Below are 14,315 nucleotides of genomic sequence, written 5' to 3'. Positions count from 1 at the left end.
CAGTGAGATCATGGATGAAGAAGCAGTAGGATTAGTGAAATGTTTTAAAAAGTGAAATGTTAAACTATTTGGCATAAACTGCCAAAATACCTCATCAGGCTTATATGTGTTGACAAAAAAGGGATAGATGAAAGTTGGTGAAAAGGAAAAGTTACCACACTGAGCCCTCAACATGTGCCAGGCGTTTGTATGCTTCCTGTTTCTCACAGTAGTCATGGGGCACAGGCCGTTGTTCTTCTTTCATTGATGAGTGAGCTGGGTCTCAGAGACGTCTGGCCCTGGCAGCCCTGGTGCACAGGCCCCCCGCTGCCACTCTTAGACCCGGTGTGCCAGGTCTTACTGGGCGCTCCTTGCTCTGCATCCATCCTTCCGAGGCACCCCGGGCCCCGATCTCCTCCAGCTCCCTGCCATCGGCTTTGTCACCCACTGTCCTCCAGGGGTCAAGCTCCAGGCCATTCCCCCTGTTTCGTGAGGCACGTCACTGCTTTTCCTTTGCAACTCCTGCCGTTGTCATGGGATCCGGGTGTCCTGGGGGCCGACCTTCAGTCTTGTCACTTCAGCCACAGTGACATCTGTCTCTGTTCCTGCGGTCCTGCGTTCTTTGCCCTGACCGTGTCATCACACCCCCTGAGTTCGGAGCCCTTCATATTCTGTTCTTGGACCATGACCCCTACCTTGCTCACTTGTAAACACTCCTCTGCCGTCTCTCTCTTTGACCTCACTGAAATCATTGTCCTTTGGTTTCCCCTTTTCTCTAGAACTAGAGCTGTTCAGGTCCGACTGAAAAGGGTAGGATAGGTCCTGTCTTCCCAGCTTTCTGATAATGTTCTTCTAGACCATTCCTTCAGATCTGTCCACTAGGCTGTTTCATAAAATACAGTCCATCCCGGTAAATCCCGGCATAAGCTTGCTCTGCCTTGCCTTCCTCGGGCCTCTGAGTGTCTGAGTTCACGAGAAGCCCTAACCTGCAGACACTGCACACAGCCGAGGCCTTGTGACCTTTGCTGCTCATGTGCTTCCCCTCCCCCCCTCCCCGGCCTTCCTTGCTGTAAGTGCCGCTTTCGCGCCTTTTGTAGGTGTCCATTCTAGACTCCCCTTCTGCCTGCCTAACCATGGAACGGTTTTAAGAGGAAGTGAAGTGATCTGATGTGCATTCTAAAACCAGTGTCACCGCTGCTCATAGGAAGAGTGTTTTCATATGTAGGATCATACAAGAGAGTAACCACCTCCTTTTACAACCCAGGTACCTCGTGGGCCAGCGCCTCGTGAACTATGAACGGAAATCGGGCAAACAAGGCACATCTGCACCACCTCCACAGTCGTCCCAAGAATAAAGTGCTGTCTCAGCCACCTGACCTTCCCCTTGCCTCTCCGTGTCCTTTTTTGTGGACTTCTCTCTTTGGAGATTCCCCCCGGTGATCTCCCAGCCTTGTTTTTAAGTTAAATGTATTTGACTTGTGTTCTCAGCATTCGGAGAGCAGCCCTTTCAGCTCTGCTGCCCTTCCGCACCTTCTGACCTCGCTGCTGCCTGAGGTCTGTACATGTGTAAATAGGAGCTCCTGGATACCCCCAAGCCTTGGATTAAACAGAATGTGCATTGTACATCTTTAAACAAATGTATATTAATTTATTAAATCTAGTTGTCACTTTATTTTGGACCTGCTGTGATCTTGACAGGAAACGTGCCGCAGAACCACAGTGCAGAGGCGACACTTGTAACGACGTCCTGGGACACAGTGTCATGTGTCCCTAGCAGTTCTTACTAAGTAAACTGTATGTTCTGTCTGTCTTGGCTGTTGAGCCCTTACCAAGAACAGAAAAGGAGACAAATAGAAGCCAGCAGTGGAGTGTCTGTGGTAAGAAAACATGAACTTTGTGCTTCACTGTCAGTCATTTCTGGAAGTTGTTTTGTATAACACCAAAGCTGTTGTACATTTTTTACTGCCTGATTTTTTTCATGTGTCTGTGTTTGTAATATTGTATAGTATCTTGTGCTAGTGAGGAAATTATTTTTAATTTTGATAATTTAATATTCCTAGTGATGAACATTGGGAGTTGGGTGTTTGTGCTTGTTGGGGGCATGCCTATACTTAGAGGGAAAAAAGTCTAAAAGATTTTCATTAGTCCCCCCCACCTCCCTTTTTCCTACACACAGCTATCTTTTTTCCTTTTTGGTAGCAGTGGCCAAAAGTCATGCAGGAGCAGCGTAAGTCTTACAGAATAATGTCACCAATGACACTGCATCTTACTGGAAGTAGAACATACTGAGATATTCACTAAATGTAGCTGTGGTTTGTGGTCTTAGATTGACAGCATTAGAAGAGTCTGGTGAGAACACCTCGTCCTTCTGGGTAGTGTGAGGATCAGCTTTTCCATGAGTAAATCCCAAAGTTTCCAAAGCTTTTTGTTTACAGAATAAAACTACAAATAAAACCAACTTGATACATTCGTCCAAAAGGAACCTGGCTGAGCTGGCCTTTTAACATAAGAGTGCAGAATGCGTTTTACACCCTGTAAAATCTCAGAGAACTGAACCCTTACAAACTTGGTTTGTCCTTACAACCAAAGCTTCAAGTTAGAACTTTAGAGACCTAGAACGGTTGGACACACCATCCAGGTATTTATGGCAACGGTATATTACAAGGGTAGCGTATGTCCCTTAGTGATAACCTAAAGGTTCTCGGAGAAAATAGGTCTTCAGAAACCGTACAAGGATTTCCATGCAGTATTAAAACTTATAAACTCAAATCTGAAGATTTTTTAAACATGAAAGTCAGCCAAACATATGCTACTAAAATCAAAGCAGCATATTGTGGTTGTTTTATAGTTCAATGAGTTATCCCAAAATGTTGATTACTTTAAAATATATTTTAAAACATCAGTATCAAATAAAAGCTTGACATAGGATTCAGTGTTACACTTTTTGGCCCTTTGTAGTAGGCCTTTCTCTTGTATTGAAACAAGGTTTTTGCAAGCCCTACCTTCACTTGGAAATTTAGTCCAACTGTAAAAAATTAGGAGTATTTTAAAATGTAATGCCACCTGTCATGGCATACGTCTATATAAATTATTCTCTTTGGGAGAAACATACTCTCAAATTGGGCATATAACTTGACTATATCTATTTAGGTTTTTAAAAAATTTTTTCAGGGAATTTGTAGATCTTATATAAAAAGTCATTGGAACACATTTATCTGTTTTACCAGAAAGACAGAGGCAGAGGATGCAAAAGATTAAAAATTGTTGTTCTACAAAATTTTAAATCTTATCAGATGTTTTGTAAAAAATATATATATATATATATATGCATATATATATGCATATATATATATATATATATATAAATGGCCAAAATGTTGCCCTTCATCTCACTTGCAGATAACTTGATCCTGTCTTACGTAATGATTTCCCCTGTTTTCCAGTTGTGCTTTGTCCTGTTGTTTTTATGAATAATTCCCTAAGGAAAGCATCTGCTGGCATACTATTTACTTGGGTAGCATCAAGATTTTATTAACCAACGGTCTTATAAATATTTAAAATCTCTAGTTCAGAAAGTGTTAGTATTGCTGCCCTTCATGTAGAATTAAAAAAAAAATAATAATAGTGTTGTTTTGCTTCATTTTACATTGGGCTAAAACAGTCTTCAAGGAAAAGTTAATTAGCAAAGACCTTTTTGCTTTATTTTTACTGTTTATAAGTTGAAGACAAATCAACATTTAGGTTTAGATTAACATGACCAGTTACCAAATGATCATAGTATGAGATGTGCAGTTGTTCATTTTTAGCAAATTATGTTTGATTTTTAAACTATTAAGTACTAATAGTTGAGATGAAAACTGAAGAAAAATGCCAATGTGAAGTTTGTGTATCGCTAGCTTTAAAAAAGCTCTGTGTTTTTAGGTGGTCTTCCCTGTTAGTTCCCTGGAGAAACAGTGGGGATTGGACATCTCAATTCCAGATGTAAACAGTAATTTTTATTTCAACATTTAATATAACTTATTACTGTGGATTCTTGTCTTGTGTTTTTTCTTCCTCTTATTCAAGTAATAGAGAATAACTTTTTCTCAAATGATTTGATCTTAGATATGTCATTTCTGTATTTGCACAATGCCATTATTAAAAGTGTAATTCTTAAATGTAGGTTGAATTGATGACTTTTTAAAACAATACAAAGGAGTACTGGACATTTCTACATTGTATTGCATTTACACACACACACACAGTAGCTAGCTAGCGCCAGTATATAAACATCTCTTTTTTTTAAAAAAATTTTTTATTGGGGGACAGGGTTTTTTTTTCAGGACCCATCAGTTCCCCATGAAGTCATTGTTTTCAATCTAGTTGTGGGGGCCACAGCTCAGCTCCAAGTTAAGTCGTCGTTTGTTTTCAATCTAGTTGTGGAGGGAGCAGCTCACTGGCCCATGTGGGAATCGAACCGACATGGTGTTACGAGCACTGTGCTCTAACTACTGAGTCAACCGGCCGCCCACCGGCAGCTCAACTCTAAGCTCAAGCCATTCAAACGTGCACTTTCTTAAACTTTACAAGTTAGCTACTTTTTCTTATTTTCAAGATTCAGTATTTTAAGCTCTCTACTTACTGCGATAGTTTTTTCACATTGTAAAATTAAATGATTATGTTTAAAATTCTCCTTTAGAATGTTACCTATTCAATTACAATCAAGAAAAGACAAAAGTAAAATGTCCTATTACTGAAGTATTATTAAAAGCCTCACTTGTGGAGATTCTCTAACTTCCTTCCTGGAGCTTTCTTGTATGTCTTTACATAATATGCGCCCTTAATCAGATGTTTCCCCTTCAACCTTTTTACTTTCCTGTGTCGTTTTTTAAAACAGTTGTCCTGAGAAAGGGATCCTTTCAAATAACCCCTGACAACATCTCAGCATTAATACAACATAAAGTTAAGACAGTCTGTATCTATTTTCATTCCCGTCTGTTTCATATTGAGTGGTTCGTTTTGTGGTCATGAAAGTAATATAGTACCTGAAATGAACGTGTAATGACTATGAGCCTAGACGTGACTGCTGTAGAAGCTACATAGAATCCATAGTTATTTGGGATGTCAATTTTCCAGTAAGCAAACGCCTTAGATATTCCCAGACCAATGTTATGTGTGTATATAAACACACACACACACACACACACACTCAAACACTAAAGTGCTCCCTTTTATGTGGTTGGTTGTTGCCTTGTGAGTTGAGAGAACAAAATCGAATAAAGTGAATGTTAGTTGTAGCCTAGTTTTTTTTGGTTGGTTTTTGCTTTATTGCAAGATTGCTTCAGAATCACAGAAATGTGCGTTATCAGTCAGCATAGGCAGATAATCCAGATATTTTTAAACATTAATATGTAAGAAAAAGAATTTATTGAGGTTACGTGTGATTACAGGCCCTCCTTTCTAAGTATAAATGTAAAATGAGAGGACACGTCCCTCCCCTTCTCTGCCCCCATTTCCCTCATCTTGTGCCCCCCACCTCTTCCTCTGCTACAGGACCCCAGCCTCAGAGCTCCATAAGGTGGATACTTCAATAGAGTGAAGCCAAGCAAATCCATGTGATGTAATTGACCATGTCTCGGAGGAAAAGGAAGTGAGTGCATGAGGATTTTTTCCTCCTAAGTGGCCTGTGTAAAGAGATCCTTTGTTTCCAATTGTTGTTTCTAGGTTCAGTTTTTTCTATGCTTTTTAAATCAAGTGTATTTTTATATATTTTAAATGCAGTGGTGGGAGGCAAAGTGCTATTTGAACCATAGAGCATCTTTAATCTGTGAAGTTGAAAATTTACAGCAAAGGAAATAGCATGCTGAATGTCCGAAGGTGGCTGTTAGTTACTCCATCCCCCCTGGCAGTTTGCAGCTCCTCTTGGTGCAAATATAGAACCGATATCACAAGTGGGTTAAGGCTCTAAGGAGGTAACATTCTCTCCTTCCCCCATGTTTTTTGGGTGTCTGATTTCCTGCACTGTACTTGGTCTATAGTTAAATGAGGCATGGGGTCTGCTTTCAAGGAGCCTCGTTAGAGTGTGAAGGAACAGGAAAATGAGCAAAATGTTCTATTAGAGATAGGAATAAAATGTCACGAGGAACACAGACAAGATCCACTTGGGGGGAGTCTGTGATAACCTAGGTACGTCCTCAATTACTATTTTGTACGTATGGGCACCCTCCCCCCACACCCCCACAATTCCTCTTTCAACCTCCTTCAGACTACTTCCACTCAGCCCCATAACTAAAACTGTCCATATGTCAACAGCTAGTAACCTGGATGGAGATCTCTTTTTGCACCATTTTACATATCCGTCTTTTTGAAATTTCTTCCTTTTACGTATGTAACAGTATCATGTCTTTTTGCTTCTCCACGTTTGTTCAGTAACTCTTCTTTGGAGCAAGAAGTTTTGTGCCAGGAACCCCATTCATTACTCCTCTGTTCTTTGAGGAAACATTAATCCTGCTGGCTGCACAGATCCATTGGTCTGATGGAGCAGAACAGAGAGCCCAGAAATAACCCACATGTATATGGACATATATGGCTTTTGTCAAAGGTGAAAAAGTCAAACAAATGCTGCTGGAACAATTGGACATCCTGATGCAAAATTAAAAATTGATCCATGTCTCGGGGGAGGCCGGTTAGCTCAGTTGGTTAAAGCGCAGTGTTCTTAACACCAAGGTTGCCGGTTCCATCCCCACATGGGCCACTGTGAGCTGCGCCCTCCTCAGCTAGATTGAAACAACTATTTGACTTGGAGTTGATGTGTCCTGGAAGAACGCACTTAAAATAAATAAAAGTTTAAAGAGAGAAAAAAAGAAAGCTAGGATAAATTCTCTAAAAAAAAAAAAAAAAAATTGATCCATGTCTCAACATATGCAAAAATTAACTCAAAATGGATTATAGTCCTAAATGTAAAACTCCAAACTGTATAATATCTAGAAAAAAACCAGGAAAATGTTCAGCCTTGCGTTAGGTACTGGTTTAGATTAGATACAACCCCAAAAGCACAATCCATAGAAGAAAAATTTGACGAATTGGACTTCATCAAAATGGAAAACATCTGCTCTTTGAAATAACATATTTAGAGAACAAAAAGACAAGCCATGGAGTGGCAGAAAATATTTCCAAATCATTTCTGATAAAGAATTTGCATTTAGAATAAAGAAGTCTCAAAATGCAATAGTAAGAAAACCTATTTGGTGATTCAAAAAATGGGCAAAGAATGTAAACACACTAAAGGTGATCGACAGGTGGCAAGTACGCACATGAGAAGCTGTTCATCATTAGTCATTACAATAGGAAAATGCACATTAAAACCACAGTGCAATACCACCACATATCTATTAGAAAGGCTAAAATTAAAAATACCATGTTGGTGAGTGTGGAAGAGCGGGAACTCTCAGACTGCTGGAGAGAATGTAAAATGGTACAACTACTTTGGAAAATAGTTGGACATTTCTTAAAAGGTACTTACCACTCCCAGTTATTTACCAAGAGAAAAGAAAGCATAAGTCCATATGAAGATTTGTGTATGTGTTGATAGTAGCTTTGTTTGTAATAGCCCAAAGCTGGAGACAACCCATGTGCCCATCAACTGGTGAATGGACAAATGATTATCCGTACAATGAAATAGTGCTTAGCAATAAAAAGCAATTAACTATTGGTATATGCAACATGGACAAATCTTAAAATAATTATGCTGGGTGAAAGTAGACAAAACTGTATGCTTTCATTTATATAAAATTCTGGAAAATACAAAGTAAGCCACAGAAATCTGTAGAAAGATCAGTGGGGTGAGGGATGGAGAGGAGGGACTTGAGGAATTTCAAAGGGGTATGAAGATATGGGGGTGTTGGATGTGTTCATTATCTTGATGGGGTTCTGGTTTGACGTGCATAAGTCAAAACTTACCAAATTGTACACTTTAAATTTGTGCAATTTATTGGCATGTTAATTACATCTCAATTTTAAAAAGCAATACTGTGTTCATACAGGCTTTCTAATAGACCAGTTCATACCTTCTTTCCTCAAAGTGCCACTTTCTTCTCCCCCTTCCTCATGTTTGGCTGATAACTTTTATTCCTATTTCACTGAGAAGATAGAAACGATCAGAATGGAAGTTTTCACAAGTTCACACCCTCTCCGACTGACACCCTGTGTTTACTGTGCTCCAGGCAGCCTCTAGACCTCAGGGCCTTTGCACTTGCTGTTTGCTGTCTTAATGTTCTTCTTCCAGGCTTTCTCCAACCTCATTCTTTACTGAAGTGTCATTCTAAGTGAGGCTTATCTAAAATGGTAGCTACTGGAGCATTCTGCCTTTTGTATTTTTCTTTCATACTAACATTCTATAGGGTTTGCCTATCTTATAGATATTTGTGTGTTTTCCCTTACTTGGATGTAAGCTCCAGAGATGCTTTTAAAAAACTTTGAGGATTAGTACTGTGTTCCAGAACAGTCCTTGGGACATATTTGACATTCAGTAAATATTGTTAAGTAAATAAATGAATTGGAATGAAAATAACATACATGTGGTTAAAATGCAACCTGGAAGCCTTGTGCCATTCTGCAGAGGTAACCTAACCACTGTCAGGCGTTTAGCACATGCGTCCAGACAGCGCTGCATAAACACGTTCACAGACCCTTGCACCCCCATATAGGGGGGCTGCTCCACAGACTGCCCTACCGGCCGCTTTCTTTCAGTTTGTACTTCATGGACATCTTTTATGTCAGTACAAAAGTAGCTACCCCATCTTTAAATTCTATTTCATTGTGAGGTAAGACTCAAGTTTTCTGATGGTTAACCCATTTTATTATATGCTATAATAAACATTTTTGTCCATATTTTATATACTCAGCTAGTATTTCTGTAGGATAAATCCCTAGAAGTAAGATTGCTAAGTCACTGAAAGTATTTAAAGTGCCATCTTGCCACCAAAATGTACTAATGTGTACTCAACGCCTCTCTCATCGGTGTATGAGATTCCTTGTTTTCCCGTTGCATCAAATTAGTGACTTTTCAGTTTTTGTTACTGCTGTGAATTTGGAAATGTGTGTATCTTCCTTTGGTGGGTGAGTTGCCTACGTGGTGGAGTCATGGTTGGGGCCTGATGCCTCAGGAGGGAAGGAGGGCTTGTCACAGGCCCCTCCAGCTTTCCATCTTGTCTAGAGGGGAGCAAGGGGGAGGCGGGTGTTAAGGCAGTTGCCCCCCCCCCCCCCCCCCCGCTAGGATGCTCCCTAAGCAGGGCTCTCACCTTGCACGCTGCCCCGCTGTCAGCATCCACCAGAATGAAACAGTTTCTTCCACCCAACGCTACTGTATCAGAGGAGGTGGCTTGTTTTCTCCTGTACCCAATCAAATTGGCCAAACCACCCTATCTGCCTTAGGAAGACAAGTTACATAGAATCTTTTTAGCCGAAAACTCCGCACAGTCCAAGTGGCTTTTACAACTCGGATCTGCGAGGGAGCTCGCTAGGGAACCACGGAGCGACGGGAGCCGTGTGTGCGGGCCAGGGGCGCGGGTCAGCGCCGTGGCTGAACGGCTTCCCGCCTGTCACCTCGTCCCGAAGGTCGCCGAAGCGAGGACAAGGGTGCTCCTTCGCGAATTCGCCACTCCCAAGCCACAGTGGGAAAGCCGCCCCAAGGCCTGTTCTAAGGGAAGCGCTCGCTCCCGCAGCCCTAAACTACCCGGGACAAAGGGGGGTGTGTGTGCTGGGGGGGTGTGCGTCTCCAAAGCCGCGGCACGCGCGCGTGGCCTCCGGGACGCCCACTGGAGACAGCCCCCGGGGGCCCGAGGCGCGTGCGCGAGGCTGGGGGCGGGGCGCGCGTCCCGGTTGCCGGGAAACCGCCGCGTAACAGTGGGGGCGGCGTGAGGCCCCGAGGCGCTAGGTCCCCGCTGCGGCTACGCGGGGAGGGCGGCCCCATTCTCCGAGGAGCCCGCGGAGCAGCCCCCAGGTAAGCGCCCCCGGCCCCCGGCCCGCCCCAAACTCCGGTCCCGGGCGCGTCCCCAGACCCGGGGGGCGGGGGGGGGGGCGGCCCCATTCTCCGCGGAGCCCGCGGAGCAGCCCCCAGGTAAGCGCCCCCGGCCCCCGGCCCGCCCCAAACTCCGGTCCCGGGCGCGTCCCCAGACCTGGGGGGGGCGGCGGGGGGGCCGTCCCGAAGCCCACGCGCCCCCTCCCGCCCGCAGCACGCCGTGGCCCCGCAGCCTGTCCCTGGCCTTGGAGAGCGATGCCGCCGCCCGACACGCTCTTCTGCGCGCAGCAGATCCGCATCCCCCCGGAGCTGCCCGACCTCCTGAAGCAGTTCACCAAGGCTGCCATCCGCACGCAGCCGGCCGACGTGCTGCAGTGGTCGGCGGGGTGAGCGCCGGGCGGGGCCGGGCCCCACGCGCGGGCCGGGCGGGCGGGGCTGGCGCGTCACGCCGCGGGTGTCCGCCCCGCAGGACGGAGCACGCGTCCGGGTCCACCGACCCGGGGACCCGACGTTACTGCAAAACGCTCGCCCACCTACAGACCGGCGACGACTCCATGGTGGGGGGGGGGCTGTTTCTGGGGACAGACTAAAACCTAGGGAGCAGTTGCGTTGGGTATAAAGTCCCTGCGTCGTGGTGTAAAAGCAAACCATTACAGTCCCTGCTCTTGCAAAGTGATTTTCAGTAGGAGGACTCACGTCCCTGTGCCTGCTCCCAGGGGAGTGCGCCCAGGGGAGGAACTGGCCGAGTTTATTAGGACGGGCGCTGGGTGCCATCCGCCTGCCTCCCCCAGCTTGGTTCACCGCGCATATGCCTTCACCGGGTCCAGGCACTCATAGTTCTAAAGCTCCAAGTCGACAGGCCTTAGGGCCATTAAAATAAACCCTGCTGATTTTACGGGAAAGCCCTTTGCCCTTGTTCAATAAACAGACTTAGAAGCTTCCTTTTATGATTACAAGAATCAGTCTAAATTGAACTAAAATGTTGGTAACAACCGTGTCAGGTTTCACTGATCTTCTCTAAACTGTATAACCAAGGCAAATCCGTGTCCCGTGACTGCGGCAACAAAACCCCACAACTTGATGGCTTAAAACAACAGACGTGTACTCTGTTTCAGTTCTGGTGGCCCAAAGTCCAAAATCGGTGTCGCGAGGCTCAAGTCAAGTGGTTGGCAGAGCTTTGCGCTCTCTCTGGCAGTTCTAGGGAGAATCCGATCCATTTCCTTGCCGTTTCCCTCTTCTAGAGCTGCATTCCTTGTGCTGTTGGGTTCATGGCCCCTTCCTCCATCGTTAAAGCCAGTGGGGTGGTATCGTCTAGTGCCCCTACCTTCCTGTTCTAAGGACACTGTGATGGCGTGTAGGCCCCAGCCAGGTATTCCAGGATGATTTTCCCATCTCAAAATCCTTACATAATGGGCTAACTCCCTATTACCATTCAAAATAAGATCCACGGGTTCCATGAGTTCCAGAAGACGACCTGGGTGTCCCTGGGGCCCTCACTGAATCTACCACACGAGGCTACTTATTCATGCAGTGCTTTGCCTTCTGGCAAACCCTTCTGTCAGTTGCTTTTGAAATATTCTCTCAGGGTTCTTCCCCCCAAAATTAGGGCCTCTGGTTTTAACCATTATTCAAGCCTAAATAGATAGTTAGGACATGTAAGAGTTTCTTTGCACTCTACAAAACATTCCAAGATTTTACCTTGTTTTTTTCTTGGAACATTATATGTGGTAACACTTGAGAGACAACTATTTTAAGCTTCACTTTCATTTAAAAGGCTTAATCGAGAACTTTCTGAATGTTCCATGCAACTACTTTCTCTCAAGAATGATTTTGGAGTTGAGGAAAAAAACCAATTCCTTAAGCCGGGGGTGTATGCCAACTGTCTCAGAACAGAATCGAGATGTTGCTCAGAAGAGGGTAAATTATAGTCTTTGAAAGATTTTGTAGGCAGAGATTGGGGTTAACATAAGGCAGAGGGTATTCCAGGAAGAGGAAATGGCGTCAGGAAGGAAAAAAGAAAAACTGAAAACAAAGCAGAAAACCAGGATGCATTTGGCGGTAATTCTGCTGTGAAAACCCAAGGAGACGTTCAGGGTAGCGTTCTGTCCAAAGGAGGCCTTCAGGGGACAGCGGCGAGTCGGCCTCCCTTCCGAGCCTGTGTCCTCTGCTGTGTCCTCCGCTGGGCACTGTGCCTTATGATGCCCTTGGGCAGCTGTGCGTCGTGCGTTATGGCGGAAGTGCCTTTGCTCACATGTGCCTTCAGGGAGCCAGCAGAGTGTAACACAGGCAGTGTTGCCAGTAATACAGGCTGTCTCAGCCTCTGCTCAACTGACTCTGGTTGGGACAATTGTTTGGGTGGCGCGTGGGGGGCGGTCGGGGTGTGGCGATGTCCTGTGCCTTGTAGGCTCCTCAGCAGCGTCCTGGCCTGTACCCACTAGATGCCAGCAGCACCATCCACCCTGGTGTGACACCCAGAATGTCTCTGGAAACTGCCAGTGCCTTCACGGGAAGGGGCAGAACCCAAATTGCCCACCGTTGAGAACCCCTGCTCTACAGGCTGTATCAACCATGGTGATGGGTTATGAGGAATACAGTCCATGAAATAATTAGGAACACTGTGGCAAAACTAAGCACCCATCTTTCAGCCTGGCACTTTCCATCTTCGGGTCCTCCTCATTTGTCTCACTGCTGCCTGCGTTTTGACTCTCCCTCAAACCATTAAGTTAACAAAATATGGCCGGAGTTGTCTTAAAAGCATGAAAGCAAAGTCGAATTTGAGGGGATGAGACATGAAGTTTCTTTTAGCCTGTCAAATACCTATGTACGTTTTGTTACATATTCAGAGATGTTTCTAATTACTTGTCTTAAATGATTACCTGTGGCCCTCGTGGATGATGTGCTGTCCCTTTGCCTGGGTATGTTGTTTCTTGTGGTGGTGTTAGTCCGAGCAGCCGGCCACCTCTGGCACGTGTGCCCGAGGGGAGTGAGTTTTGCAGAACACTGTGTCTGGCACCTGCTCCCACTCCCCACCAGCCAGAGGCCAGGGTGTGCCCCCTCTTGACTTGTTGCCTCAAACCATTTCTGTGCCCCCAGTGTAAGCAACAACATCTGGGGTCTAGAAAGGAACAATCAAGGGAACAATACTAAAACCAAACCAAACCAAAACAAAAAAACACACAACCCAGGCGGGAGCAATGAAGGGTGGAGGAGGGGTGGTATCTGACTTAGTGGAGTGGTGCTGCCCATTCCCTGATCCTGGCATGTTAACATTGCAGAGATGCTTGGAATGAAGCCCCTGCAAAAGCCACCAGGCCCAGAAAAGGCAAGACAAACCCCAGCTGCCAGAGTGAAATGATTGGACCATGACATTGCCCTTGGGTCCCTGAGGCCCGTATCCTTCAGCTCCTCTGGCAGCATTTCAGGACCACCCATGGCATTTGCTTGATAAGAACAGCGTGCATTTTGTCCATTCAGTGCTTGGAGGAGCCCCAGGACAGGGACTGTTGTCCCCACTTTGCAGACGGACATACTGAGGCAGCAGAAAGGGTTAAGTGGGTAGAACGGGACCTGACTCAGGCCTTTAGACTCTAGAGCTCTCCCTCCTCCCTAATGTCTGTCACGCTCAGGGGTCCTTTAAGAAAGCACTTTAATTATTAATCGATTGGGTTTTGTATATTAATGCCTTCTGTGATGGCTGTTGCTGTCAGATATTTTTCAGCTCTGTCAAGAGGAGATCCACTTCCTGTAAAGGACCGAATTGAAATGCCTGTGGCCACTCAGAAAACAGACACAGGCCTCACTCAAGGACTGCTTAAAGTTTTGCACAAGCAGGTAGGAGAGGGCTTACGTGATCTCCAGTGAACCTGAGATAAAGCCCAGCCGCCTGCTTACTGCCTGACAGAAACCTCCAGGATCACCCTGGAAAGTCCTTGCAGGTCCGCTTTCCCTGCAACCAACCTTCAAGGTTCATTCAAAGAGGAATCTGTTGCATCCAGTGCCTTTCTCTAGTTTACAGAACCCAAAGTAGCTATGCATGATTAGGCTGCAGAAAAGTGAAATGTAATTTCTTTTAAATACCAAATTAAGATGTTTAGAGGCTACTAGACTAAAAACAAAAAAGTCTCATGACAGTATGAAAGTATGATATTTTAGACATGGGAGTTGTAAGTCCCTTCTTGAAATACGTGTTTATGAAAGCTGTGTATATGCTGAGAAAATGATCATCGGAAAGCTGTATCTCCCTTGGGCATCTGGCCTCCGACCCTCCAGAGAGCCTGGGCCTGGTGCTGCCCCAACAGGTTCGTCCTCCAACCCACCGTCTCGCATTAGGATTGGGTCT

At 45.1% G+C, this 14,315-nt stretch overlaps 2 protein-coding genes across 4 annotated transcripts in view; both read left to right on the top strand.

Annotated features, from left to right (window-relative positions):
* The window catches only part of MARCHF6 (membrane associated ring-CH-type finger 6), a 61,604-nt gene extending 58,352 nt beyond the window's left edge, over positions 1-3,252 (top strand). The window contains exon 26 of the mRNA XM_081054204.1: positions 1,244-3,252. Coding sequence (XP_080910330.1) covers positions 1,244-1,334 — 91 coding nt within the window. The 3' untranslated portion in view covers positions 1,335-3,252. The remainder of the gene's footprint in view (positions 1-1,243) is intronic.
* Positions 3,253-9,796: 6,544 nt separating this feature from the next.
* The window catches only part of ROPN1L (rhophilin associated tail protein 1 like), a 34,355-nt gene continuing 29,836 nt past the window's right edge, over positions 9,797-14,315 (top strand). Inside the window, exons 1-3 of one of the 3 annotated variants that reach the window (XM_081053793.1) lie at positions 9,797-9,958; positions 10,191-10,362; positions 13,684-13,807. In XM_081053793.1, coding sequence (XP_080909919.1) covers positions 10,232-10,362; positions 13,684-13,807 — 255 coding nt within the window. In that variant the 5' untranslated portion in view covers positions 9,797-9,958; positions 10,191-10,231. Of the gene's footprint in view, positions 9,959-10,058; positions 10,076-10,190; positions 10,363-13,683; positions 13,808-14,315 lie in introns of those variants that run through there. The other 2 variants (XR_013993650.1, XM_081053794.1) reach the window with 2 other exon arrangements.

Source organism: Rhinolophus hipposideros (genome assembly GCF_964194185.1).
Source record: "Rhinolophus hipposideros genome assembly, chromosome: 7".
Lineage (NCBI taxonomy): Eukaryota > Metazoa > Chordata > Mammalia > Chiroptera > Rhinolophidae > Rhinolophus > Rhinolophus hipposideros.
This window is presented reverse-complemented; position numbering and strand designations above follow the sequence as displayed.